At 44.6% G+C, this 27073-nt stretch overlaps 1 protein-coding gene across 1 annotated transcript; it reads right to left on the reverse strand.

The window, feature by feature from the left end:
• Positions 1-263: 263 nt before the first annotated feature.
• Positions 264-25025, reverse strand: chka (choline kinase alpha; the record flags this gene model as incomplete). Its single annotated transcript, XM_079224182.1, has 12 exons — positions 264-323; positions 2634-2715; positions 2812-2918; positions 2994-3102; positions 5454-5541; positions 5627-5685; positions 8656-8760; positions 12502-12635; positions 13895-14008; positions 19891-19944; positions 23043-23151; positions 24781-25025. The coding sequence occupies 12 exons, from the start codon at positions 25023-25025 to the stop codon at positions 264-266; spliced, it is 1266 nt and encodes a 421-aa protein (XP_079080308.1).
• Between the last annotated feature and the right edge of the window lie 2048 nt (positions 25026-27073).

The raw sequence follows: 27073 nt of genomic DNA on the forward strand, positions 1-27073 counted from the left end.
GCGGAGAGCGGAGAGCTCTGACCAGCGATGAAGGTTAAGTCAGTATTTGTTTTTATTTTGTCGGGGGAGGGGCTCTCTGGGAGTCCCACAGTGTAAACTTAGAGCTGCAATGGATTTTAGGTTTGGGGGGGCGTACCTTAAGCGCCGAGCCACGTGATCAAGTTTTGGCATTTGGTCAACACAACACCAAGAGTAGCCAGCGAGTCCCCTCAAGGCAGGGAGCATAAGGAAAGCGTGCTGGGCGGAGTCTTCCTCAGACTCCATTAGACCGCCCACATCATCTTCTGCTGGAAGTAGGCATCAAACCTGGCCTGGGCATACTCCTGCAACACAGAGAGGACGCATGATGATATATACATATACATGTATGTATGGACACAAGAACAGGGTTCATACACATTCTGACCAATGGGCTTCAGGACTTTAAGCCAAATTTCCATGACTTTTCCATGACGTTAAACCAAATGTCCATGACAAACATTTAGTGAAATCTGGGTGTAAACAGTAAAAAGTGAGTAAATGTAGTATTTAAACTAACAATGAGAACACAAAGCATACAGTAAACCATAAATGACTCAAATGAATGAGACAATAGTTTGATTAAAAGAATAAACATTTATATAAATGCCTGTATGTATGCCTGCTTATATTTTGAGTCTTTCTTTTAAAAGCATATTCATTATTTCAAACTCAGCGTAAATGAACGACATGAACACATGAATATAACACATTTACATGACTTTTACTAAACTTTGGGATTTTATTTTTTTCAAGGACTTTTCCAGTCCTGGAAATAAACATTTTAAAATTCCATGACCGTAACAACCCTGAATGCACCATTCTGGATAAAACCTAAAAATCCTAAAATTGGAAAGACTTGTACTTCAGCCACACATCTTCATCGTCGTCATCACTCTGCTGATACTTTTGCTGCTTTTTCTAAATCATGGTTACTGCTTCCATCAATGAAACACTTCCTGCAGATGTTTCACAATAAAAGCCGACCTGTTTAATTTATTTACAGGATGTTCCCGAGTCAAATATTCAAACCTGCATCTTTTCATCAAAAATAAATAAATATTCTCGATGCGTTGCTCATTGGACCTTAGAAATATACAAATATCCCCAAAGTGAAACCTCGTCTACCGGAACTAGAATTTAAATTAAAGTTGACAATGGTTTGAACACAGGAAGAGTTTTGACTGCATGTTAAATGTGAATTATCCTGAATTTAAACATGTACGGAACTTGGGGGAAGAGGAATATTTGTCCTTAACAGCAGCATCAAGAGAGATGCCTCTTATTGAAATATGATTCAACATATTTGTATAACAGGAAGAAAGCAACTGACTGAAGGCTAAAGCTTTTTAAGAGTTCACAATATGCAAAACCACGGCTTAGTGTGCACAAAGCGCCTCAGGGGAGCGGTCCAGTTCCAACAGAGCGTTCTATTGACAGGAGTCACACGAGGCCATGGTGTGAAACGCAATGCAAGGATTGGCGTGTATGAACGTATTTGTGCTTATGTTCTTCCTTAATAATGCCACACATAGCACATTAAGCATGCCGCGTTCCAGTACACTCACGAATACAACCACAGAAATTGAGAAGTTTGCACTACACTATTGCACTTCATTTATAGTTATTGATTTTATTGTTTTTTCTATGTACAATACACAGTTTGTGAATCTGTATATAACTAATTCCAGCCTGACTTGTGGTGCAGCTCCCCGAATAATTAAAACAATAAAGTCTCGATCTTATGCGTTTAAATATTGGGTTTTATTGTATTGAAAGCTGAACCTGCAGTCATAACTTTTTTACAGCATATTTTGTTTGAGAATGTTCTAGCTGGGTAAAATGAGCGATTACAATATATTCCTGTTAGTTTTGTCTTCACACAGTAAATATTGACGCTGCGTCGCCCTCCAGCGTAACACTGCCCCCGTCTTCAACTGCCACACAGCAGCGGCTCCTCCTTCCTACATCGACATGTGACATATGGGGCCGCTCCTCTGCTCCTGGGTCCAAACTGTCTAAATCTACAGCCATCGTTCTTTTAGTCTTCCTGCGTGGCGTCGGCTTAAAGTTCACGTTAGCCGGAGGTACGAGTGGTACTAAAAGAGAGGACCAGCCGGGCGGGGCTAGCTGGTTAGCATGCTAATCCCAGTAGATGTCTCTTATGCTGCGTTCACACGCGGATGTTACTCACGCCTGAAAGGGGGCGTGGCTTATCTCCGTAAAAACAGTTACCATTTCCACCGTGGAAATAACCACTAGTTCTGCTTTCTACTTGTTGTGTAAACTCCACATACGTGAACATCAAACTCCATGGTGTCTGGGTTCATAATATTATCCGTAGTCCCACAGCAGCGTCTCAGTGAAGCTAGCAGCGCTACTTCAGGACCAGCAGCAGTTTGTGTGCATTGACTTTGCATGTAATCTACGCAGCATTAGACGTCTTTGATATAACCTTTACTATAACCTGTAACCTCTTCACAATCTGTTGAGAACGTTAGCTCCCTTTTAGAGTGTTCTCAACTCAAATGCAGGCCCCATCTTGCACATTGCACCTTTAAAGCTATACAAAAATAAACTCATTAAAGCAGAAAAGTGATAAAATATTTACTCACCATGTATCCGAACTTGATGGTGGAGAGCCGGGCCTGGATTATGGACCACAAGCCCCAAAAAAAGTGGGACGCCAGGGAGAACCTGCAGCCAAAATAAAACAAAAACCACACGGTCACTGCGGTTCCTCCTTCCCACGGACGGACCCGTGCGGTGCCGGTTCCTCACGTCTGAGCTCACCTGTTGACCTCCACGTGCAGCTCCTCCTTCAGCTTCATCTGGTCCTCTTTGCTGAGGTTGTCGAACCCTCGGTCGGCGTCGCGCAGGTAGCTTTCGATGAAGTGCAGCTGTGAGGAGACAGGACAACGTGAGCAACGGCACAAAGCGAGCGACTGGAGACGCAGGCGGCTCGGCGTACACACCTGCTGGGCCTTGGAAGGGTAGGCCTGGGCGTTCACCTTGAAGAAGGGAAACTCCTCACAGCTGTAGTCGTACATCCATTCACAGAAATGGTTGCCAATATCGAATCCCCTGCAAGGTCAGAGAAACACTGATGACTTTACATTCATACAAACCTTCTGCCAAACACCTTTAAATGACACAAATGAATGAGACAACAGTTTGATTAAAAGAATAAACATTTATATACCGGAAAAGTCGGGTTATACGCCGCTACTACCTTCGGTCATTGTCCCCATTTGCACCCTGCTATAGCCAGCTGGCGCTCATGCTAGTTCCGCGCTAACTTCCGCTAGCTCTTCGCTAACTTCTGCTAACTTCTGCTAACTTCTGCTAACTTCGACAACCACCAAAGGTAGGGACCAGCCCCGGCTCTGCACCCGACTTGGGCAGAGGGGACTCGGACAGTAGCAGCAGCAGCGGGGAGCTAGCAGCAGCGCTAGCTTGCGCTGCTGCTAGCTTGCGCTGCTGCTAGCTTGCTACAGCGGACTGACCGGAGGTAGTAGCGGCGTATAACCCGACTTTTACAGTAGATGCCTGTATGTATGCCTGCTTATATTTTGAGTCTCTATTAAAAGCATATTCATTATTTCAAACTCAGCGTAAATGAACGTCATGAACACATGAATATAACACATTTACATGACTTTTACTAAACTTTAGGGATTTTATTTTTTTCAAGGACTTTTCCAGGCCTGGAAATAACCATTTATAAACTCCATGACTGTTCCAGTTTTTCCTTGACCGTGTCGTTCACTAGGAGGAACTATTTGAGTTATTACGGGAATGATCTGGGATTTTAGCACGACGGTTCCCACGCTGTTATCAAGAGCCGGGAATCACAAATACTCCCACTGCTCCAGGGAGGAACCGGACTCATCCAGCCAAAAAAAACACGGTATGCATGTTCTTCCTGCACATACGTGACGGCGCTTCCATGCTTGGTATGTGTGCGGCGGATCGTACGAGGAGACTTAAGGGGGAGAGTTGTTCGTCTGAGATCAACGGAGGCCAGTGTGTTCTACGCCGTTTCACATCATTTAACGGCTCAGGAATTCACTTCTGAAGTCCCTCCAAGGTTGATGAAAATAAGCGCTCCCTCATGTGCGGGCCTTCGATCCCATTGTCCTCTTCCCTTCTGATCTAGTGATCGCTCGATGCGACTCCTGCTGGAGAGGAAACCCCCGACGGTGACCCCGACAGGCCTGGATATGTTTCCGTTTCCCCGCTGCCTCCCTTTCTCATGTCCAGTTACATAACCGCTGCAGTGAATACTTCAACAGAGGGAGGTGGTCGTGATGATGAAATATAGATGAACACTGAGAAAACCCTGGGCTGCATTCCTTTCCCTCATTTCTCGTCACATTTAGCTTCTTTTCTGGCTCAGTACTTCTCTCTCTGGAGGCAAAACACTGGCGAGAGGCCGAGTGAAGCAGAGTTGCATCAGAAGCAGATGTCAGCGTCGCCTGGTCAGACACTCATGGATAGCTTTTTGTTTAAACCGTTAAACTCATTCGTAAAGAACGGATAAATAACGATTGAAGAAATAATCACATGAATAAATTGTGTAAGATCAATAACGTGATGATGGGACTCGTGCCGTTGACTTCTGGTCGGTTATGTGATGCAAACAGACGTCATCCTGATCCGATGTGAGGATGTCGTACGCGTACAGATTTAAAACCCTCCGAGGAAAATTGTAATTTTGCGCGATACAAAATAAACTGGATTGGTGCTCCTGCTCTATGTGCCCATGGTCGTGAGAGCTGACAGACATTTTATTCTCGGAAGTCAAACTGTGTTTGCGTCACAAGCCGCTGAGCGACTTTCCGAGGAAGAAGCCGGGCGTCGGCTCTCTGACGCGCCCCGCAGGAGGAGATGTGACTTCTCACTGAGCGTCAAGGTCAAGAGTGTTAGTGAGAGCAACCACCGTCTTTTACTCTTCCTCTGAAGAACCAGGATCAAGAAGCCAAACCGTGATGCGTTTTTTTAAAACTATTTCTTAAAGAAAGCGATGTAGTCCCGTGAAAGGAACAAAATTAGTATGTTATTTCTTCATGACTGGTCATATATATAGATTTTTATTTTGTGAATGCCATGTCATTTACTACAACAGGTTGTCGTTTTTAGTAAACACTACACAAACAGGAGTATAGCGCATTTGTTGGGGACTACTTTAGGCTGCGGATTAATACACAAGTAATACTAATGAGAGTTACCAGCAGGAGAACACTGTGCACTGAGTTAACTGAACTACAGCGCCCAAGCTCCTGTAATGAAGGAACATCTCACCCAATGTGGCTCATTGATGTGTTTTTAATAGTTTTTGGAGATAAACTGAGCGCTATGGCACAGAGAAAGAAGAGATACCGGGCTGCGCTCATACAGAGCGCGTGAGTCTGTGTCAGTAGCTGCTGACTTACCTGTAGTTGTAGCTGCTGTACTCAAAGTCAATGAGCATCAGCTGCTGTTTGTCTGAGCTCTGGCGGCCCTTCAGCAACAGGATGTTTCCTGAAAGTGACGCACAACGTTAGCTTTTAATGAGCGAGAGAAGCTAATGTGCAGCAGATGCGGGCCATGGGCGTCCATGTTTTACCTTCTTGACAGTCGTTGTGGCAGAACACGACCGGAGAGCGCGTGGACTCCAGAAGAGACCTGAGCATGAACAAAGAGACGATGATGCATCAGCAGGGGTGAACGCCGTGTGCGTCTTCATACGCCGACCACAACGACACACAGGGTTCATGTCCAGGCCTGGAAAGAACCATTTTAAAACTCCAGGACCTTTCCAGGTTTTCCATGACCGTATGAACCCTGTGCACATTATTATGAAGCCACAACATATTCTGGAGGTGTTCCACTTCATCGATGAGGTCATTATAACGTTTACAACTCGCTGTGTTAGGAACTCAAATGCTTGTCCAAATGCTGACATGTCTTCCTTTCAAAATGCATGTTGTGAAAGTGTCACTGTGGCATATGGACCTACGCATCTGTTTGGAAACTTTCCTACACGTGTCACTTGTTATCCACTCTGCATGTGGGAGGGACGCGACATTCCACCTCGCTGTTGTGGAATGTCACGGAGCCGAGCCTTCGTCTGTGTGAAAGGGACCGCCGGCATAACATTTTTGTTATTTCGACGTTTTGTTATTTAGTCACCCACAGGTCACGCTCCGGCCGTCTCCATTTTGGAAATGACTACAAAGCCGAATGCTGCGTTCACACCAAACGCGGCGCGAATGTTACTCGCGCCTGAAAGGGGGCGTGGCTTATCTCCGTAAAAACAGTTACCGTTTCCTCCATCCATCATGGAAACAACCACTAGTTCTGCTTTATACTTGTGTAAACTCCACATACGGGAACATCAAACTCCATGGTGTCTGGGTTCATAATATTATCTGTAATCCCACAACAGCGTCTGAATGAAGCCGCTAGCAGCGCTACTTCAGGACCAGCAGCACTCAGCGTTGCGCAAATCTTTTGCCAGAGTTTGAAAATGTCATTCGTACAATTGTCATGAACAGAGACAATATATATAGTGGCTGTAAACATTTGGCATTTTAACATGGGGATGAGGCTACATTTTGTTACGACTTGCAACAAGAAATTGACTCGCTTTTGGACCCCGCCTCAAGTGGCAACGAGCAGCAGTGAGCGCCTAACCAACAGCAGCCAAGAATGGTAGCAAATTGCGAAGACAACCAGGTTCGGGAGCTTCCTGCCCTCCAAAAAGGCTCTCAACCCGCAGTTCAGCAGCCATTATTGTTTGGGATGCAAGTCTACGACGCAATAGACGGCGTTGTGGTAAACGTCACGGCCATTTTGCTCCTGTGATGCCAGTGTGGTATCTGAAATACTGAAATGGGGCAACATCATGACGCCTTTGTTTTAGTTCAAAGTGAAAAAGCAACACCGGTGTAACGGCGGATCTTCATGACGTGAGTATTGAGGACTGTCCGTGTGAAAGGAGCTATCAAATTGTTGGAGACTTGTCTTCTTTTAGGAAATGCAAATCCCCAAAACATACTGAATTGGCCTGAGGGGAAGGGGAGTGGCTGGCATTTACATTCCAGCCAGAAAGCTGCATGCACTCGTCAGGAGATCAGGATCAGGTGTGGGAAGAGAATCACCTGATCTCCTCGTCAGGGAGGTGAACAAAAGGCAAGGAGGGGAGCAGAGAGACATGCGACAAGAGGAGAAGAGAGGCATCGCCGCTTCATGAAGGACATTAATATAGGGCACTGTGAGGAAAATGACCATATATGGTTACTGGCGTGATAAAGGGCTACGCCGGTAAGTCGGCTAGCGGCCCGGCTGATATCGTTTAGTTGGTGTAGGTTATTGATTGAAGAGCTCTGGACTGAGCTACGTTTTCAGTTCTTTTGTTTTCAGTGTTTGTTTAATTAAAAACATTTAAACCCTGTGGTTAAACTGACCTCGCACAGCCTGAACTCTCATAGACATAAGAATATCTACAGCACATAACGATTTATATTATCACCACGACTAAAGTAATAACCATGACTAAACTTATAACCATAGTTATAACATGACTAAAGTATAACCATGACTAAACTTATAACCATAGTTATAACATGACTAAAGTATAACCATGACTAAACTAATAACCATAGTTATAACATGACTAAAGTATAACCATGACTAAACTAATAACCATAGTTATAACATGACTAAAGTATAACCATGACTAAAGTAAAAACCATGACTAAACTAATAACCATGACTAAAGTAAAAACCATGACTAAACTAATAACCATAGTTATAACATGACTAAAGTATAACCATGACTAAAGTAAAAACCATGACTAAACTAATAAACATGACTAAAGTAAAAACCATGACTAAAGTATAACCATGACTAAAGTATAACCATGGCTAAACTAATAACCATGACTAAAGTAAAAACCATGACTAAACTAATAACCATAGTTATAACATGACTAAAGTATAACCATGACTAAAGTAAAAACCATGACTAAACTAATAAACATGACTAAAGTAAAAACCATGACTAAAGTATAACCATGACTAAACTAATAACCATGACTAAAGTAAAAACCATGACTAAACTAATAACCATGACTAAACTAATAACCATGACTAAAGTAAAAACCATGACTAAAGTATAACCATGACTAAAGTATAACCATGACTAAACTAATAACCATGACTAAACTAAAAACCATGACTAAACTAATAACCATAGTTATAACATGACTAAAGTATAACCATGACTAAACTAATAACCATGACTAAACTAAAAACCATGACTAAACTAATAACCATGACTAAACTAAAAACCATGACTAAACTAATAACCATGACTAAACTAATAACCATGACTAAACTAAAAACCATGACTAAACTAATAACCATGACTAAACTAATAACCATGACTAAAGTTATAACATGACTGGTAGCTCAGACCGCTGCGTCCTCAGCGGTGAACAATACATTGTCCTGCCTGCTGAAGCGTTGTTACGGCTATGACGGTATGTAAAAAGTTCATACCGTATGGAAATTTGAAACCGGTATACCCGTTCAACCCGTATTCCGGCCCAGCCCTAATGGACACACGACTGTTTCTGTGCGGGAACATACTTGAGCATATCCAGCTCCTTCGGCAGGTTGTGGCCCAGCAGGCGGTTGAAGCGGCGCAGGTGGGACTCTCTGGTGAAGTTCAGCCTCATGACTTGGCTCAGGTACCTGTTGAGGGCGGTACACACATTAACACTTTCCCTTTCCCTCAAAAACATCTGTGCCTCATCTGATTAAGTGGCACGCCGTGAAATCAGGATCACGTGAAAGTCGGAGTGCTCTGCAAATACATTTTAAAGTCAACGTGAATCACTGATAAGCATGAGGCCACATCTTTGACAATCAATGAATGAGAATGAATTACGTGGTTGTATTTGTAGAAGAGGTTATTATAACCTCTTCTACAAATACAAAGTAATTATTCTCCTAATGTATTGATTACAGATTGTAAAGCAACATAAAAATAGGTGAATTAAATAATCATATTTTCCAAAGAGTAGCAGTTGTAGTATGAATACGGTAGTAGTTGTAGTATTAGCACCAGTAATATAAGTAGTTATATGTGTGTGTGTGTGTGTGTGTGTGTGTGTGTGTGCAGTTGTAGAGAACAGAAACACGTCGGAAGGTCAGAAATATGACTCAGATCTGTATTCTCGTTCTGTCAAGGACTCAAACTTTTCAAAGCAAGTTTCAAACTAGCCTCGTCAGTGACCCTGAAGCCTCGTCAGTGACCTTAAAGCCTCGTCAGTGACCCTGAAGCCTCGTCAGTGACCTTAAAGCCTCGTCAGTGACCCTGAAGCCTCGTCAGTGACCCTGAAGCCTCGTCAGTGACCCTGAAGCCTCGTCAGTGACCTTAAAGCCTCGTCAGTGACCTTAAAGCCTCGTCAGTGACCTTGAAGCCTCGTCAGTGACCTTAAAGCCTCGTCAGTGACCTTAAAGCCTCGTCAGTGACCCTGAAGCCTCGTCAGTGACCTTAAAGCCTCGTCAGTGACCCTGAAGCCTCGTCAGTGACCTTAAAGCCTCGTCAGTGACCCTGAAGCCTCGTCAGTGACCCTGAAGCCTCGTCAGTGACCTTAAAGCCTCGTCAGTGACCTTAAAGCCTCGTCAGTGACCTTGAAGCCTCGTCAGTGACCCTGAAGCCTCGTCAGTGACCTTAAAGCCTCGTCAGTGACCTTAAAGCCTCGTCAGTGACCCTGAAGCCTCGTCAGTGACCTTAAAGCCTCGTCAGTGACCTTAAAGCCTCGTCAGTGACCTTAAAGCCTCGTCAGTGACCTTAAAGCCTCGTCAGTGACCCTGAAGCCTCGTCAGTGACCTTAAAGCCTCGTCAGTGACCTCAAAGCCTCGTCAGTGACCCTGAAGCCTCGTCAGTGACCCTGAAGCCTCGTCAGTGACCTTAAAGCCTCGTCAGTGACCTTAAAGCCTCGTCAGTGACCTTAAAGCCTCGTCAGTGACCTTAAAGCCTCGTCAGTGACCCTGATGCCTCGTCAGTGACCTTAAAGCCTCGTCAGTGACCCTGATGCCTCGTCAGTGACCTTAAAGCCTCGTCAGTGACCTTAAAGCCTCGTCAGTGACCTTAAAGCCTCGTCAGTGACCCTGAAGCCTCGTCAGTGACCTTAAAGCCTCGTCAGTGACCTTAAAGCCTCGTCAGTGACCCTGAAGCCTCGTCAGTGACCCTGAAGCCTCGTCAGTGACCTTAAAGCCTCGTCAGTGACCTTAAAGCCTCATCAGTGACCTTAAAGCCTCATCAGTGACCTTAAAGCCTCGTCAGTGACCCTGAAGCCTCGTCAGTGACCTTAAAGCCTCGTCAGTGACCTTAAAGCCTCATCAGTGACCTTAAAGCCTCGTCAGTGACCCTGAAGCCTCGTCAGTGACCTTAAAGCCTCGTCAGTGACCCTGAAGCCTCGTCAGTGACCTTAAAGCCTCATCAGTGACCTTAAAGCCTCGTCAGTGACCCTGATGCCTCGTCAGTGACCTTAAAGCCTCGTCAGTGACCCTAAAGCCTCGTCAGTGACCTTAAAGCCTCGTCAGTGACCCTGAAGCCTCGTCAGTGACCCTGAAGCCTCGTCAGTGACCTTGAAGCCTCGTCAGTGACCTTAAAGCCTCGTCAGTGACCTTAAAGCCTCGTCAGTGACCCTGAAGCCTCGTCAGTGACCTTAAAGCCTCGTCAGTGACCTTAAAGCCTCGTCAGTGACCCTGAAGCCTCGTCAGTGACCTTAAAGCCTCGTCAGTGACCTTAAAGCCTCGTCAGTGACCTTAAAGCCTCGTCAGTGACCTTAAAGCCTCGTCAGTGACCCTGATGCCTCGTCAGTGACCTTAAAGCCTCGTCAGTTACCTTAAAGCCTCGTCAGTGACCCTGAAGCCTCGTCAGTGACCTTAAAGCCTCGTCAGTGACCCTGATGCCTCGTCAGTGACCCTGATGCCTCGTCAGTGACCCTGAAGCCTCGTCAGTGACCCTGATGCCTCGTCAGTTACCTTAAAGCCTCGTCAGTGACCTTAAAGCCTCGTCAGTGACCCTGATGCCTCGTCAGTGACCCTGATGCCTCGTCAGTGACCCTGATGCCTCGTCAGTGACCTTAAAGCCTCGTCAGTGACCCTGATGCCTCGTCAGTGACCTTAAAGCCTCGTCAGTGACCTTAAAGCCTCGTCAGTGACCCTGATGCCTCGTCAGTGACCCTGATGCCTCGTCAGTGACCCTGATGCCTCGTCAGTGACCTTAAAGCCTCGTCAGTGACCTTAAAGCCTCGTCAGTGACCTTAAAGCCTCGTCAGTGACCCTGAAGCCTCGTCAGTGACCTTAAAGCCTCGTGAGTGACCCTGAAGCCTCGTCAGTGACCCTGAAGCCTCGTCAGTGACCTTAAAGCCTCGTCAGTGACCTTAAAGCCTCGTCAGTGACCCTGAAGCCTCGTCAGTGACCTTAAAGCCTCGTCAGTGACCTTAAAGCCTCGTCAGTGACCTTAAAGCCTCGTCAGTGACCTTAAAGCCTCATCAGTGACCCTGAAGCCTCGTCAGTGACCTTAAAGCCTCGTCAGTGACCTTAAAGCCTCATCAGTGACCCTGAAGCCTCGTCAGTGACCTTAAAGCCTCGTCAGTGACCTTAAAGCCTCGTCAGTGACCTTAAAGCAAACATCCAGAGTACTTCTGCAGTAGGTTGACTGAGGTTTGGATCAACACAAATGTGCCAACATTAGGAGATTCTGTAGCTATGTAAATATGACAACCTTTTGAAATGTGTGTTTTTTGGGGGGGGGATATATACATCAAACATTGCTCAATGCAGGGACTCAGCCTGGGTCCACTTGCTGTTGGCGATCGAAACTTCAAAAGGTCACATCATCAGATAAGAGATGAAGGACTGGAATCAGATGAGGAATTTAACCACAAACCAAATCCTGGTCAGATTTGGCTGCAATGGTTTGCTTCTTTTTCCAAATTCTCCACAAGTCTTTTTTTTTTTTTTTTAAATCAATGCTACCACAATCCTGCTTTTATCTTGTGTCAGTTCTGCGGATGAAAATCACCAACAGATACTAGTACAACTCCAGATAAACTTATACTACATATTATGTTTCTGTCATGGAATTGTACTAAACCGGTCACGGGGTGTTACGAATGAGTAACATTACGAATGAGTAACATTTGTAATACTTAATCCAGGAAACGAGGGGACGATGAACTTTATCACCACATGCTGACAAATGTTGTGCAATGTAAACACTCAACAAATAAACTTGTAGTCATTAAAACAGAAGTACATTATGATAAGAGAAGCGTCGATAAGGAATCGCTCGCTATCCTCGGACACTAAACCTTCAGCTACTGACTCTGGGCCCGTTTCCAAACTGCTTCTCACAGTAGAACGTTTCACCCAACTTAGAGGGGGCCGGACCCAGGATGGACTTCAGCGACTCACTTGTTCATCGTTCCAAACAGCCACTTGGGTTCCTTGTTGAAGGGCATCCTCATGGCATGGAACTGGGCCATCTTCTCTGCGACCTCGGCCGAGATGCTGGGCTCGCTCAGCTCCCAGGTGTCCAGTTTACGGCTCTGTCAACGGGGCGACAGAAATGGATTATGCGCGTGCGCCTCTGTGTCCGTCCGTGACTAATCTCGCATTCTGCTGCAGAAAACTGCATAATATTTTGGGTGGCCTGTTTTGTCTGCGTGCTCAAGGACCTCTCGTGGCTGCGATGACTCACGCGTTCTCAAAACACCTTTTATTGCCCGTTCACTTCTGGTGCTTAGCCAATTGTGGGTTGTATTCATGCAATTAAACATGACACCAGTGTTGTTGCAGAAACACCTGGCGGGGATCTGCACCTTTACGTTTGTTTTATGCTTTTGTGAAATGGTATAAAATATTGTATGTTAATGGCTGGGAAGCAAACTTAAAATATTAAAAAAGGCCAAGTATTGAAGTAGTACTTGGATGCCTGATCACATTTGTAATCTTACCTCCAGGATTCTGTGTATATTAAACACGACGTGTATGACTGCCTGTGTTTAGTTTCTAAAGATTCTTCTTGAGAAGGATTCTTTTGTTACATTTTAAAAAAGGAAGGTATGGAAAGGTATTATAGAAATGCAAATAATATGTCCTTGTTACTGTAGTTGAGAGGATTAGTGACAACATGTTGCTCTTCAATATAAAACACTGCACACACACACACACACACACACACACACACACACACACACACACACACACACACACACACACACACACACACGATGTATTGTATCAACACACAGAACTGGTTTCTGTTAGTTCCGGTTCATCGGCCTTGTGTTAAATGTATGTTGGCTACAGCTTGTGCCATCTCATGTTACTCAGTGTGCAAACAGCAGATCCACCGTTTCCTTTCACATCCGTGCACGAGCGATAAAAAGACTTGATCTAAGGTTTCACATCCTTCGTCTGGAAATCGCTCCAATTATTTCCCCACACTGAAGGAAAATACATTTGATTATCTGAATGCTTATTAGTCTAGTGATGAAATAAAACTTCCACGTTTTAAGTCTATCATGAAGATAATTTAATAAAATGTTGAATTCATATTCAAACACTTTTTATATATATTTTTGGTAAAAATCTTAGAATAATGAATCATTCAGTCGTCCGATTAATCACCTCATAAAAAGAATGCTTCCGTGACGTTGGGTGCAGCCCTAGTTCATCTGCAGTTGTAGTGTCATTATTCTAATTAGGCGTCACGAGGCTCGTGGGCGATGTTCAGAGAGAATTAATAAACCATCAAACATCGTAAACACACGGAGACGTGCGTGTGAACAGGACGGTGACTTACGGGGACGTACTGCTCCAGGCGGCCCTGAGGGAAAATACCGTAGAGTTTCGGTCCCAGCTCCCTCTCCGCCAGAATGGCAAACATCACGCTCTCCAGCACCATGGCCTCCGCACCCTGGCGACACAACGGGGGAGAAGCTTAGCAGCGTAGACATTTAAAGTGTTACCCGTCAGCGCTGTGAAATGCAAAAAGAACAGAGTGAGAAATGAGACGAAGAGCATGAAAGCCGAAAGAGAGTGAACCGTGTCTTAACGTTGAGACTTTCACGAATTTAGTTTGCAATTGAATGTGGACTCCTGCTGGAATCTGAGCTGAAGGAGTTTCTGGTGAACTAGACGGATTTTATTGATTTTGCGTGGAACCTGACCGGTGACCAGCATTAAGAATAACGATATAGAAAGAGACAAACTTCTCCCTGATGGTCTCGTTTACTGCACCAGGATGAATGTGAGGCCGTTCAGAACCAGTTCAAAGTTCATCACACCAACTTCAAGGTTAATGTTTGGAGAGTTCTGGTGTTTCCACCAGATTTCTGCAGCTTTTGCTGTGGTCCAGCTCTTCGTAGCTTTTAAATCTACAATGGGAGCTACAGGCTCGGCGATGCCTTCAGGGACGCAGCGCCCCGCACGTTTTTTTGATTCAACGGAGATCTGCTGGTCTCACGTTGTCCGATCAATTTTGCGCAAAAAAACAAAGACTGGCCGCGTGAGACTAACCGCGTTAAAGCTTCACTCGTTCACGGGGAAAGGCTTCTATTAAAAGAACAATATCTAGGTTTTATGGATGGATATGTGATCATTCAAACAGAGATCGGTTTGAATCAGTGAAAACATCTCGGGACTTTAAAAGATAGAGCAACCGTCACAAGATACTTAGGATGACGGAAATCTTAGGGTCTGGAACTGAAACTTCTATTTTGAACAATTTCCTTCTGCATAGAAAATGATAACTAGGCCTTTGTGTTGGTAGCTAGGATGTTTAAACTATAAGCATCCAGAACTGAAGGGTGTGTGAGTGAAAGAGGAGAAACGCTGTAGTCAGGGTTAGCCGGGTCTGAGAACACGGAGGTGGACTTGGAGTCGGGCCGGTCCCGGTAGAAGCTCCTGAAGCGCAGGGGAATCTCAGACACACAAAGGTCACACAACAACACAGGTCCCGGGGAGCCCAGCAGGGGGGCTCGGGTCCGGCTGGGAAAATACCTCCTCTATACCAACACAAACACGAGCCCCGCAGCCCGAAACAATACGTGTGTGTGTGTGTGTGTGTGCTGGCTTCTCGCCGACTGCTTCTGATTCACTCTATTGTGAGGCGAAGGCAGAAAGCCTGGGCTCCTCCCCAACTAGGCAGCAGGTCATTAGCAGAGGAGAGATTTACACTGTGGGAAACTCAAACCCGGCTGGTGGAGCTGTATTTTAATATGTCGTGGGCCCAGAGCTGCAACGAAGAGTCGAGGGATTCAAAGTTAAACCAAAGTCAATGGTGGCTTGTTAGTTAAATACTAGCTGGTGAACTAGCAGGCAGCTAGCTAGCAAAAACACTTTACATTTCTAGTCATGTTTTGACTCGAGCTCCTCCAGAAAAGGTTGGTCCTTGGTTTAATGAACTGCCTCGTTTACAGTCCGATGATAACTCGGGATACGAGACTGCAGTTGAGAAACGACGTAGCCAGTTTACAGGCTCACAGTTAAAACCAAGCAAACAGGAAATCCTCATCAGACGATTGGTTCTCACATTGCAGTTCGGCCTCTTTTGTTCTTACAGGCTTTTTAAGCTGCGTTCAAAGCCTTCTCCAACGTGACCCGACTCAGGAACCACAACGCTTCCGATACGCAGATTTCGTCCGACTGCCAACACACGAAGGCAGAATCTGTTCACAGAGATCTATGTATCAGGATAGTACTGCATATCTGAACCCTCCTCAGTGAACGACCTTCAGATAATCGGCTGCAGAGACAGAGACTTTGCATCTGAGCTGTGGAGTCATGGCTACCAGCCAGGGAATGTGCTCCACACTGAGCGTCCAGCAGGAAGCCGGCTCCAGAGAAGCAATGCTGGCCTCCGAGATGTCATGTGTCTCAAAACAAAACTCTACTGCACCTACGGAGACACTCAATCCTGACTCCTGACTCTGGGAGACGCAGGTATCCAGTTCTTAGTCAGAGTTGATCATTGAAAAACGTGTTATCCAATTCATGTCCAGCTGACATCTCAGACATTTTTTTATGAAGAATAGAGCCTCAACGCCACTAGTCAACCCTACAATAACGTCGCAATATCAACATCGAGGTATTTTGTCAAACATATTGTATTATTGCCCAGCCCTAGCTGCAACTAACAATATATGTCAAGTAGCCACCAGCTAGATGTCTGGCTATCGCCAAATTGGTGGTTCATGAATTGATTTATTGTGATATTGTTTTTATACACAATGGTCCAACATGCGGACATTCAAACATTCTTCAAACTTGGTAAGTCTTTTTCTGTCAAGTGGAAGATGAGCTGAACTAATCTTTTGCTCCAAAAAGCAAAGTGAGATTGCAAGATGACACGTACAGTATGTTTCGCAACTCAGTTCAGGCCAAGAGGAATAAGGTAACTGATAAAGCACGTCATAGCATATCTGTTCACTAAGGACATTCTTATCGCCCCGCTGCCACATCAACACTTGGCTTCATCACAAATGACGGATTTGGCCCTCATCATGGTTCTCTGCATCACAGCCTCCTCACGGTGTTCATTGATGAGCTCTGCTGCTGAAGCTACAAACTACCTCACACGTCTTCTCTGGTCCAGGACCTCCTCAACCTGAGACACCCCTCATGCTAGGGCTGGGCGGTACGGGCAAAAATTCATATCATATTTATATCAATTCATTCATATCAAAATAGTATTTTGTAAGATTCAGCTGTTCACCGCTCTGGGTACGTTGGTAGATAGAGGGTGTTAGGAAGCTAAACATGGAGGGACTTAGGACCCAGGGGAATGTAGGTGAAAAAAGACCAGAAGGGTCCGTCTCTTGTGATAGTGGGCGAGCTTTACCCAGCATGCAGTTTGGCGGTGTAATTTGATAAATGGACAATTATTAGTGTCACAAACTGTTGTGTCGTGATGTTTTACCTGTTAAAGAGCGTTAGTTGTGGGTTATTAATTGTTGTTATAACGTTATAACCATGACTAAAGTTATAAGATAGATGCATTGGTTCTGTTCAGCAGATTGTCTTTATGGGAATGTTTCTTGTTTGCAGGTCTCTTGGAAAAATATCTTAAAATAAGAGATAAATAAAACTAAATTAATTAATTTCCAGGGCATTTCTTTGGAGTGTCATGTAATACCTTATCTGTGGAATGCTGGTCACATGCTGTCAAATCACCAATGTGAATTACCCACATTACATTAATCACCTTGACGCACACAGGCTGCCAGTCAGGCATTAGAGGACAGGTCAGTGGAATCCCTTTGATCAAGATCAGCGCCTCTACGTCACTCCTCCACAGTCCAAACATGGTTCATTTGTTTCAAAAAAACAAAATGGCAACAGATGAAATCCAAGATGGCGACGGCCAGGTTTTGGCCCAACCGTAGTCCACAAACGACGACTACGTCCACTAGAGTCCATGCTACTAACTAACCTGCTGTCGTTCACTACACGACTCACAGCTTCTACACTTTTCTTTTAATTACCAAAAATGTTCTGGGTTTTTTTTGTTTGCTTTTCCATTGTTTGTTTTGTTCTGTTTGTCTCCGTCTCTTGTCCCCAGTGTAAAGCGCCTTTGAGTATCGAGCGAAGAGCTATATAAGTTTTCATTATTATTATTTTAGTCGTCCCGTGGGGCGTCGGCCTGTAGCTCACTGGTTTTACTGGTGGTCCCATATCGACCGGCTTGCGTTTCATTTCCTCTGACCTATTTTAAATGCCACGCGTTTGTTTTTGTCTGTTTGATTTGGCTCTCTCTCCCAGACCAGTCTTCTTCTACCCCGTTCGAAAAGTTAATCAACAACCGACGTCAAAGCACAGAAGAATTGTCACATTCCTCCTATATCTGGATACACTGTTGTAATGAAAGGAGGCCGTCGTCTGACGGCTGAGACCGGCCCTCTCTGATATTGGATTGCATCTGAATCTAAAGTGCGACTCTGGTGCCTCTGCTCGGCTCCGGGATACGAGGCGACGCAGCAGCTGTCAACATGCTTATCTGTTGTGTGTCAACACACCTGTACGGGGGGAAGACCCTTGAGACCGCTCACATCCACCTGAACTGAGACGACCGGTTCGTCTGTCTGAGCGTTGACCTGCGTCAGCGATAAAGACTTGAGTAAACACATTTAGTCACGTAACAACCACCGACCGCCATCTTCAGAACTGTGATGGAAAAACATTTAGTGAAGTCTGGGTGTAAACAGTGAAAAGTGAGTAAATGTAGTATTTAAACTAACAATGAGAATACAAAGCATACAGTAAACCTTAAATGACTCAAATGAATGAGACAATAGTTTGATTAAAAGAATAAACATTTATATAGATGCCTGTATGTATGCCTGCTTATATTTTGAGTCTCTTTTAAAAGCATATTCATTATTTCAAACTCAGCGTAAATGAACAACATGAATATAACACATTTACATGACTTTTACTAAACTTTGGGGATTTCATTTGTTTCAAGGACTTTTCCAGGCCTGGAAATAACCATTTATAAACTCCATGACTGTTCCAGGTTTTCCATGAGCGTAAGAACCCTGAATGGGAATTAGAAATAAAGGCCCAATACTTTGCCCAGACTGCATTGTTGGAGAAGGTTATCCTAAAGCACCGGGTCCGCCTCGCTTAGAAGGGAAGGAAGCCAGCGTGGCAACAACAGATAACGGGCTGATGACCTCACCTGCACCACATGACGGGGAGCTGTGACTCAGCCATGTAGAGCGAGGGTCAGGGGTCGCGGTGACGTGGCGCACGGCCAAAGAATTTCTAGGTCAGTGCGGGGGCGAGGCTCTGCAAAGCGCTGCAGGCTGCCAGCCTCTGATCGCGCTCATGTTGCTGTGGATTGCTTTTAAAAACCTCCTCTGCTCGTTTTTCTCTTCAACCGTCTTGTGTTCCAACTGGAAGGTCTACCTGGGTACTTTAGGTACTTTCCATTCATTTCCAGATCAAATCTAAGATTGTAACATTCGATAAGGTTCAAAATTCTTGTATCATTTTGTCCACATATTAAGAGTCAAACGGTGTTTAAAGGATGAATTTTAGATATCTCTTTGTCCATAAATCCATAAATCAGAAAATACAGTCCCAAAAACTATTTTTTCCTTGTTTTTCCCATGCTAATAAAATGTTGTATGAATCAGGTCATGAGTGATATATGAACACACCCCTCTGTTACAACCTTCAGGATATAGAGAAGAATGAAAGTGGAAAGTTTGGTGGAAGCGAGAGCTGCTGGAGTGAAGATGTCATGCTCAGTGTAAAATGTACTACAGGTGATTGGGCTACACATTTTAACTAACAGATATTGATTACTTACATTAAGACCATTTTTGTTTTATAAGTTTTCTGAATTGTCATGTTTAAATATGCAAATAGTGAATTTAGGAGAAACCTAAGTGCAAACAGACAACGTAGTAAAGTAAGTGTTTCCTTTCCTCAGTTGAAGGAAGATGCGTTATGGAAGAACAATTCACTGCAGCATGAAAAACACCGTTTCTGCCTCCAGTGTCTCAGGTTTCTCTTAAGGATAAACTGCCTCCGCTGAATGAAATCAGCGACTAGAGCAACTGGGTTCCTACGGCCGAGCTCTGCCGGGAGTCACTAAGTGGAAACAGGTGTTCGATGGATTCTGAACACACCCGAAACCACTGGTGGCTCAGGAGGCTGAGAGCAGAGGGAAAAGCCCGACAGACAGAGTTCTACCCGGGTAAAGAGCAGAGGCAGAAGAATATTTTCACACATCAGGAGAGCCGGTGAGAGGATGAGAACACACGCAGACGCCCATCAGAAGGTACTTACTTGGAAAATATTTTCTTTGTTTGATTGTCGGGAATCTCCTTTATTACAGGACATCTATCAACAAAAGAAAAAGGAAAGAACTATCTGTGAATACATATACGTGTGAAGCCGTCCATGAGTGGTCAACATCCAAACCTAACCACGCCTGCAGTGCAGACAGTACAGTATGAGTTCAAACACACACCGGGTCATTGGGGGGAGGGGGTGGTTTGGTTGGACGAGTCGCCCCGACTACCTGCTCGTCGCGACGGAGCGGAGGTAGGGATCAGATGTGTCGAGGCAGCGGGAGGTGGAGCGGCTCTACAGCCTTAAAGCTGCAGGTGGTTGGGGCGTTTGACTGGATAGACCCTTTTACGCAGTGAAGACGAACGGGAGTGTGCGCACGCAGTTTGGCAAAGGAAGTACGGCGGCTTGTCAGTAAGAAATGTAAGAAACATTAACCACAAAGATGGCCAATGTGACCTAAACAGTGGCCCAATATTCAGTATCCCAATATAAACATGTAACCGAGCAGGAAATGCGACACCAGAGAGACATTACGGGCTACAAGGCGAGTCATTACGACGAGTCATTATGGGCTACAAGGCGAGTCATTACGACGAGTCATTATGGGCTACAAGGCGAGTCATTACGACGAGTCATTACAAGCTACAAGGCGAGTCATTACGACGAGTCATTATGGGCTACAAGGCGAGTCATTACGACGAGTCATTATGGGCTACAAGGCGAGTCATTACGTCGAGTCATTACGAGCTACAAGGCGAGTCATTACGACGAGTCAATACAAGCTACAAGGCGAGTCATTACGAGCTGCAAGTCGAGTCATTTCGGCGAGTCATTACGAGCTACAAGTTGAGTCATTACAAGTTACAAGGCGAGTCATTACGAGCTACAAGGCGAGTCATTACGAGGAGTCATTACGAGCTACAAGTCGAGTCATTACGAGCTACAAGTAGATTCATTATGAGCTACATGGCGAGTCATTACAACAAGCTACAAGGCGAGTCATTACGAGCTACAAGTCGAGTCATTACGAGCTACAAGTCGAGTCATTACGGCGAGTCATTACGAGCTACAAGTAGATTCATTACGAGCTACATGGCGAGTCATTACAACGAGCTACAAGGCGAGTCATTACGAGCTACAAGGCGAGTCATTACGAGCTACAAGGCGAGTCATTACAACGAGCTACAAGGCGAGTCATTACAACGAGCTACATGGCGAGTCATTACAACGAGCTACAAGGCGAGTCATTACGAGCTACAAGGCAAGGTTTATTATCGATTCCAACCATCTACTTGAGTTACTACGAGCAACACGGACGCATTTGGCTGAAAGCCACCAGTTAACACGGCCGCTCGTTAGTCTGGAACGGCTGGCGGAATTCTTTGGAACTTAAAATCGATTCAGACAAACGAACATTCAACAATCAGACCGCCTGATGTTGGCGACGGAGTCGACGCTTAAAGGGGATGAACGCACTTCTGTTGCCAGAATGCAAACGCAAATTGTTTTATGGCGTCGGCTGTAAAAGGGTCTGTTATAGCCGGGGGTAAAAAAAAGATACATCCATTTATTTATAATTACCCCACATGCTAGTCACATATCTTCATTGCTGAGAAACGCCGCCTGCAGTGCAGTTAGGCTTTGTTTGCTCATTAGCAGCGCTGCACTCTGACGGTGACTCAGAGCTCCTGAATCATATTAGCTTTTTAGATTAGACGACTAATTCCTGAGAGGCGCGACTGTCCTGATGGAGATGGCTGCAGTTACCTTGGTGAAGGACACGGCACTTTAGCTCCGGCAATAAAAGCTGCTTTTATTACGCTCTTAGTTAATACTTAATGCGGGATTCATTAGGCAAACGTGAAGCAGGACGGGACGCTAATCGCTGCGTCTTTATCTTCTTCGAGTAGCCCAAGCAAACAGCGTGCATGAGATTAGCATGTTGCCGCGTCGCTCGGAGGCCTTTGACCTCCCGTCACTCAATATGAAATCAGCGGTACTCACGCGGCTTCTCTTTGTAGTTCTGTTACACACTTTATATATATATATATATATATATATATATATATATATTCAATGCTGGGATCATGACCTCTGGACAGTCCGGCCACATCTCCTCTGTGCTAACGCAGAGATACATTATCTTTCCGCTTGTGACGCAACAACCCGCCAAACTGCACACTCTTGACTTTTCTCAACAGTGTTTTATTTATTCGTCGCGGGCCGCGAAAAAGGTGCCGAGTCACCCTTAAAAAAAGAAATATCCAGCTAACGTTTTAGACGATTGGGAGTCAGGAGGCCGGCGTTTTTTAGGGAAGAAAGGAGACAGATAGGAGAGGTGTTTTCGGCGTTGTTCCCCTTCATACTGTGTCTTCCCAGCCGGGTGTTGTGCTGCATGAGTCAGTGTGTGTTACGTCTTTGTATTAGGCTGAGATTTCAGGGATCTCATACTGTACCGTGTTTTTCGGTGGGTTCACCTGGGAACAAGAGTACCCAGGAGGGCACGCTCCTTTGGGAAGCCTACGGCAAAGAACACATGCATGTACAGCCATGGGGGTACATCATCATGTACAACAATGGCTAACACGCGCGCGCACACACACACACACACACACACACACACACACACACACAAAAGCATATGAGCTGCAGACACACACACACACAGAGACACACACACTCTGGGGGCGACAGGGTCACATCAGACAGTAGTACGTTTCATCTTGTCGTTTGTTTGTTTCTGTGATTATCAGCTCATATTGACCTTTGACCCCAGTTACACGAGTCATCTCTGAGATAAAAGCCAAACGTTCCACAGGAAATAAAATGAATTAGTCTGTTTGTGCGTGCCACAATCGCAGTGCTCGGCAAACTGCCTGCGTCCATGTTTACTTCCTGTCAGCCTCCGTCGTCGGCGACAGGAAATAAACCTGGACATTTTTTTTTTTTTACAACTGTGAAATGGTCGGTAGCAGCACTCCTCTTCTGTTTTTCAAAGCAGCTAAACTGTAACAATGAGACTAATATCTACTGAGGGGAAAGTAGTTTCTGCGACATCCTCGTGAGGAGTCTGGCTTACTTGTAGCGCTCGTTCTCTGCAGTAAAACAACAGCGTTTAAACAAGCGATAAGAGACGCGGCTCCCACCTGCAGGATGGCCCCGTAGAGGCGCAGCAGGACGCTCCTCGGCTCGTCCCCGACCGAGTCCAGGCCGTCGGGGAGGCTGCACAGGAAGAGCTTGTTGCTCAGACCACCCCTGAGGGCAGAGGAGACGAGGGGGCATGGTTACACCTAGACGTGGCTTCCAAAAACACTAACCCAATTTCCATCACGGTGTAAACATGAACAAGTGAGAAAATCTAGTATTTAAACTAACAATGAGAATACAAAGCATACAGTAAACCTTAAATCAGTGTTTTTAAACATTTTGAGCCACTGCACATTTTCTCCTTTAAAAAAAAATCCTGCGGAACACAATCAACCCAAACAGTTACAAAATGTCACAATGTAGCACAATACAGCATATATGGTAGGTCATTATTATTAGTAATGTCACATTGTAGCATAATACAGCATATATGGTAGGTCATTATTATTAGTAATGTCACATTGTAGCATAATACAGCATATATGGTAGGTCATTATTATTATTAATGTCACAATGTAGCACAATACAGCATATATGGTAGGTCATTATTATTAGTAATGTCACAATGTAGCACAATACAGCATATATGGTAGGTCATTATTATTAGTAATGTCACATTGTAGCATAATACAGCATATATGGTCATTATTATTAGTAATGTCACATTGTAGCATAATACAGCATATATGGTAGGTCATTATTATTATAAATGTATATAATAAGTTTATATATTTTTTATAGAGTTTATATAATACAGCATATATGGTAGGTTATTATTGCGCTCCCTACTGGCATGGAAGAGTATTTCATTACTAGGTCAGACACTATATTGCACCTCAGACGCTCAACAATGGAACATTATTATTTGCGGCAACTAAATCATATTTTTTGGGACTGATTAAGTGAAATTGGACATTTCCCCACGACACACTGATGATGTCTCACGGCTCACTGGTTGAACACCACTACCTCAAATGACAGAAACGAATGAGACAATAGTTTGATTAAAAGAATAAACATTTATATAGATGCCTGTATGTATGCCTGCTTATATTTTGAGTCTTTCTTTTAAAAGCATATTAATTATTTCAAACTCAGCGTAAATGAACGTCATGAACACATGAATATAACATATTTACATGACTTTTACTAAACTTTTGGGATTTTATTTTTATCAAGGACTTTTCCAGGCCTGGACATAACCATTCATAAACGCCCTGACTGTCCCAGGTTTCCATAAGAGCCCGTCATGCTCCCAGCATGACAGCAGAATAACAGAATAGGGTGCAGTCTCACATTTCCTCGCTCCACTGTCGCCTGTAAACCCTTAATCCCTTACACTCACTGTTGTCATAGGTTTGGAAGCCAGATGTCACGCCGCATTAGGTAATCTCATAAGAAATGAAAGCAGCAGTTTATTTAAGAAACAAAGTTAAAAGAGATTGTTATTTTAAGAATAACCCCTATTGTGTTTACACATAAAATAGCAGTTTAAGTCTAAAAAATAAAAAATTACAACAATTAACAAATTAGTTTCTTCTGCAAATGGTGTGACAAATGAAATGAAATAAAATGCATTCATCTGGTTCACACAGAGAGAGATAGAGAGCTAACAGCAGTAGCCGCCAGCTTCCTGGTTTCGGCGGGTTGGCCCTTTAACGGTGCACATCACGAGACTCCATGCAACGCCGCTGCAGGCTGCAGCAGCGGGGCCTGCGCCCACCCGGCCCGGCCTACCTTATGATGGTGATGTGGAACTCGTCCCTGGCCAGGCTCTTCCACGCGCCGTGGAGGAACTCCCGGCACCACAGGAACGCCTTGCGCTGCGTGTCCAGGTCCGGCAGGTCGAGGAGGGCCAGGTCCCTGCAGTCCTCCTCCTCCTCCTCGACGGCGGGCTGGACCTGCAGCGCGTTCTCGGTCACCAGGATGCCCAGCGACATGGTGGGCGACGAGGAGACCCCGTTGATGAATTTGGTTTTCATGTTTGCTTTCTTAAAAAAAAAAAAAAAGAAGGAATAAAATGCAAAACGCTCGTGAGCCGACCACCCACCCCCACCCGTACTGAGCAGGCGGATGTGGAGCCTTCTTTTTTTGGCTTGTGTCGCAGACTCGCAGTCGAAGATTTATGTCGGTTAATCGGCACGAAATGTATTTTTCTCGCTGTGAATGTATGTAAGAAAAAGAGTGTGGTTTCTTTTATTTTGTGTCGTTGGCAGGATGCGGAGTGTCTCTCTGGCGACGGCGGAGGAGCAGCTGTAGAGGAACCGCTCACTGGAGGAGGAATGAATTAACGGCGAGGACGCGCCGCTTTACGAGGGAGCTGGAGGGGGCGGGGCTGGAGGGGGCGGGGCTGGCGGGGGCACGTGACACTTCCGGGCTCCTTCTCGGGACCTGATTGGTTGGCTCTGTCACAGCCCTCTCAGCACCAAAACAGACTCGACGGTGCATTCAGGGGCAATCCGACAGACGGACACAACATATTAGGCTCGTTCTGAAAGAGCGAGCAGGCGGCAGCAGCAGGGGGCCTTCCTGTTAGTTCCGATCTTTAGGCTACTTGTCGTTTACAGATCACATGTGTTTATGTAGAAATGTGTGTGTAGCTGCATCCTTTGTTCTTTTTATGTCTGCTTGTGAAATATGACTACTGGTTTAGATGTGTGTTGCATAAATACACTTTATTATCATCAACCACACAAGATGTGTTTTTAGATTAAACATGAGACGGATAGTCAACAATCCAGCATTAAGTATTACAACTACACATGAAATAAGGATTTTCTACACGTGGTGTTTGCTGTCAGAGCTAAGAGCTCAGCTCAGCTCAGGCGTTTCCCATCATGCACTGGGCCACGCAGTCCGTGGAGAGCTAGGCCCAATCCCAGCATCCCCTAAACCCTGACCCCTGACCCCTCAGGGACCCACTAGTCACCTCTAAGTGGTTGAGTGTGAGAGGCTTTAGGGCTTGATGGTGTAAATATGAATGACAGCACTTTGCTGCAACATATCACGTGACTACATAAACACATATTGTGTACATTTGTGTATTTATTTTATACTTTTTATTCACTGATTTGAACGTCTTCAAGGCTCTTTTCTCACGAGATGAGAAGTCATTTTAAATGATCTATTCACTCGTTTTGTCAAAACAAAATGTTTGATGAATGTAAATAAATATTATATATATATAAATATATATATATTCTGCTTGCATTCCTCTGATTTCATGTTTTTATGTTCCATCCTTAATCCGTAATGTTGTAGTGTAAAAGGTATTTTGTCACGTGTCTCTTTGTTTACCTTTTTTGTTTTTTTACGTCTCCATGCTTCCATTGGGAACTGTGTGTTTAACGTCACATTGCTATGAATTGTGGGTAATTCCCTTGAGCAAAGTCATCATCTAATGCTGACTTAGGGAAAGGGATCATAAAGGGTCAAAATGCCAGAGACTCAAACACTCCACGATGGGACAGAACTAAAGCCTCAGAGTCCGTGAGTCCTTCAGGTGGGGGTTGGGATTGGGCTCAATGCGGCGCCTGGCTCTAAAATCAACGGTCGCCTCACTCTCGTGAGATCATCGTTGACCACGTGTGCATGACATCAGAGCAAGTCGGGATCAAGTCGGACACAAGTCTACCCAGCATGCATTGCACGCCGATCGCCGCCGATCGATTCTGCGCAGAACTGGCTCATCTCGAACGAACCTATTATTAATAAAGACATACGGTTTAAACCCAATTTCAGTGGATTTTGATGTGAATTTAAAAAAGCAATACTCTTGAACCTATAGACACTTAGACAAATGATAAACTACCAAAATGTATGGTAAACTCTGGAAAAGAACTCATTAAAACTCAATATTATTTTATTTGATTAATTCCCCTTCTATTTTTTTTAAATATCATTATTACTTATATTACTTCTTTAAATTCATATCGTAGTTTCTCCGTACCATAATGTTGTGTACATGTCTGTTTGTACTTTTAAATGTTTTTTTTAATAAAGGTTTAATGTGTAAAAAAAAAGTGTAGCT

This window comes from Taurulus bubalis (assembly GCF_910589615.1).
Source record: "Taurulus bubalis genome assembly, chromosome: 9".
Lineage (NCBI taxonomy): Eukaryota > Metazoa > Chordata > Actinopteri > Perciformes > Cottidae > Taurulus > Taurulus bubalis.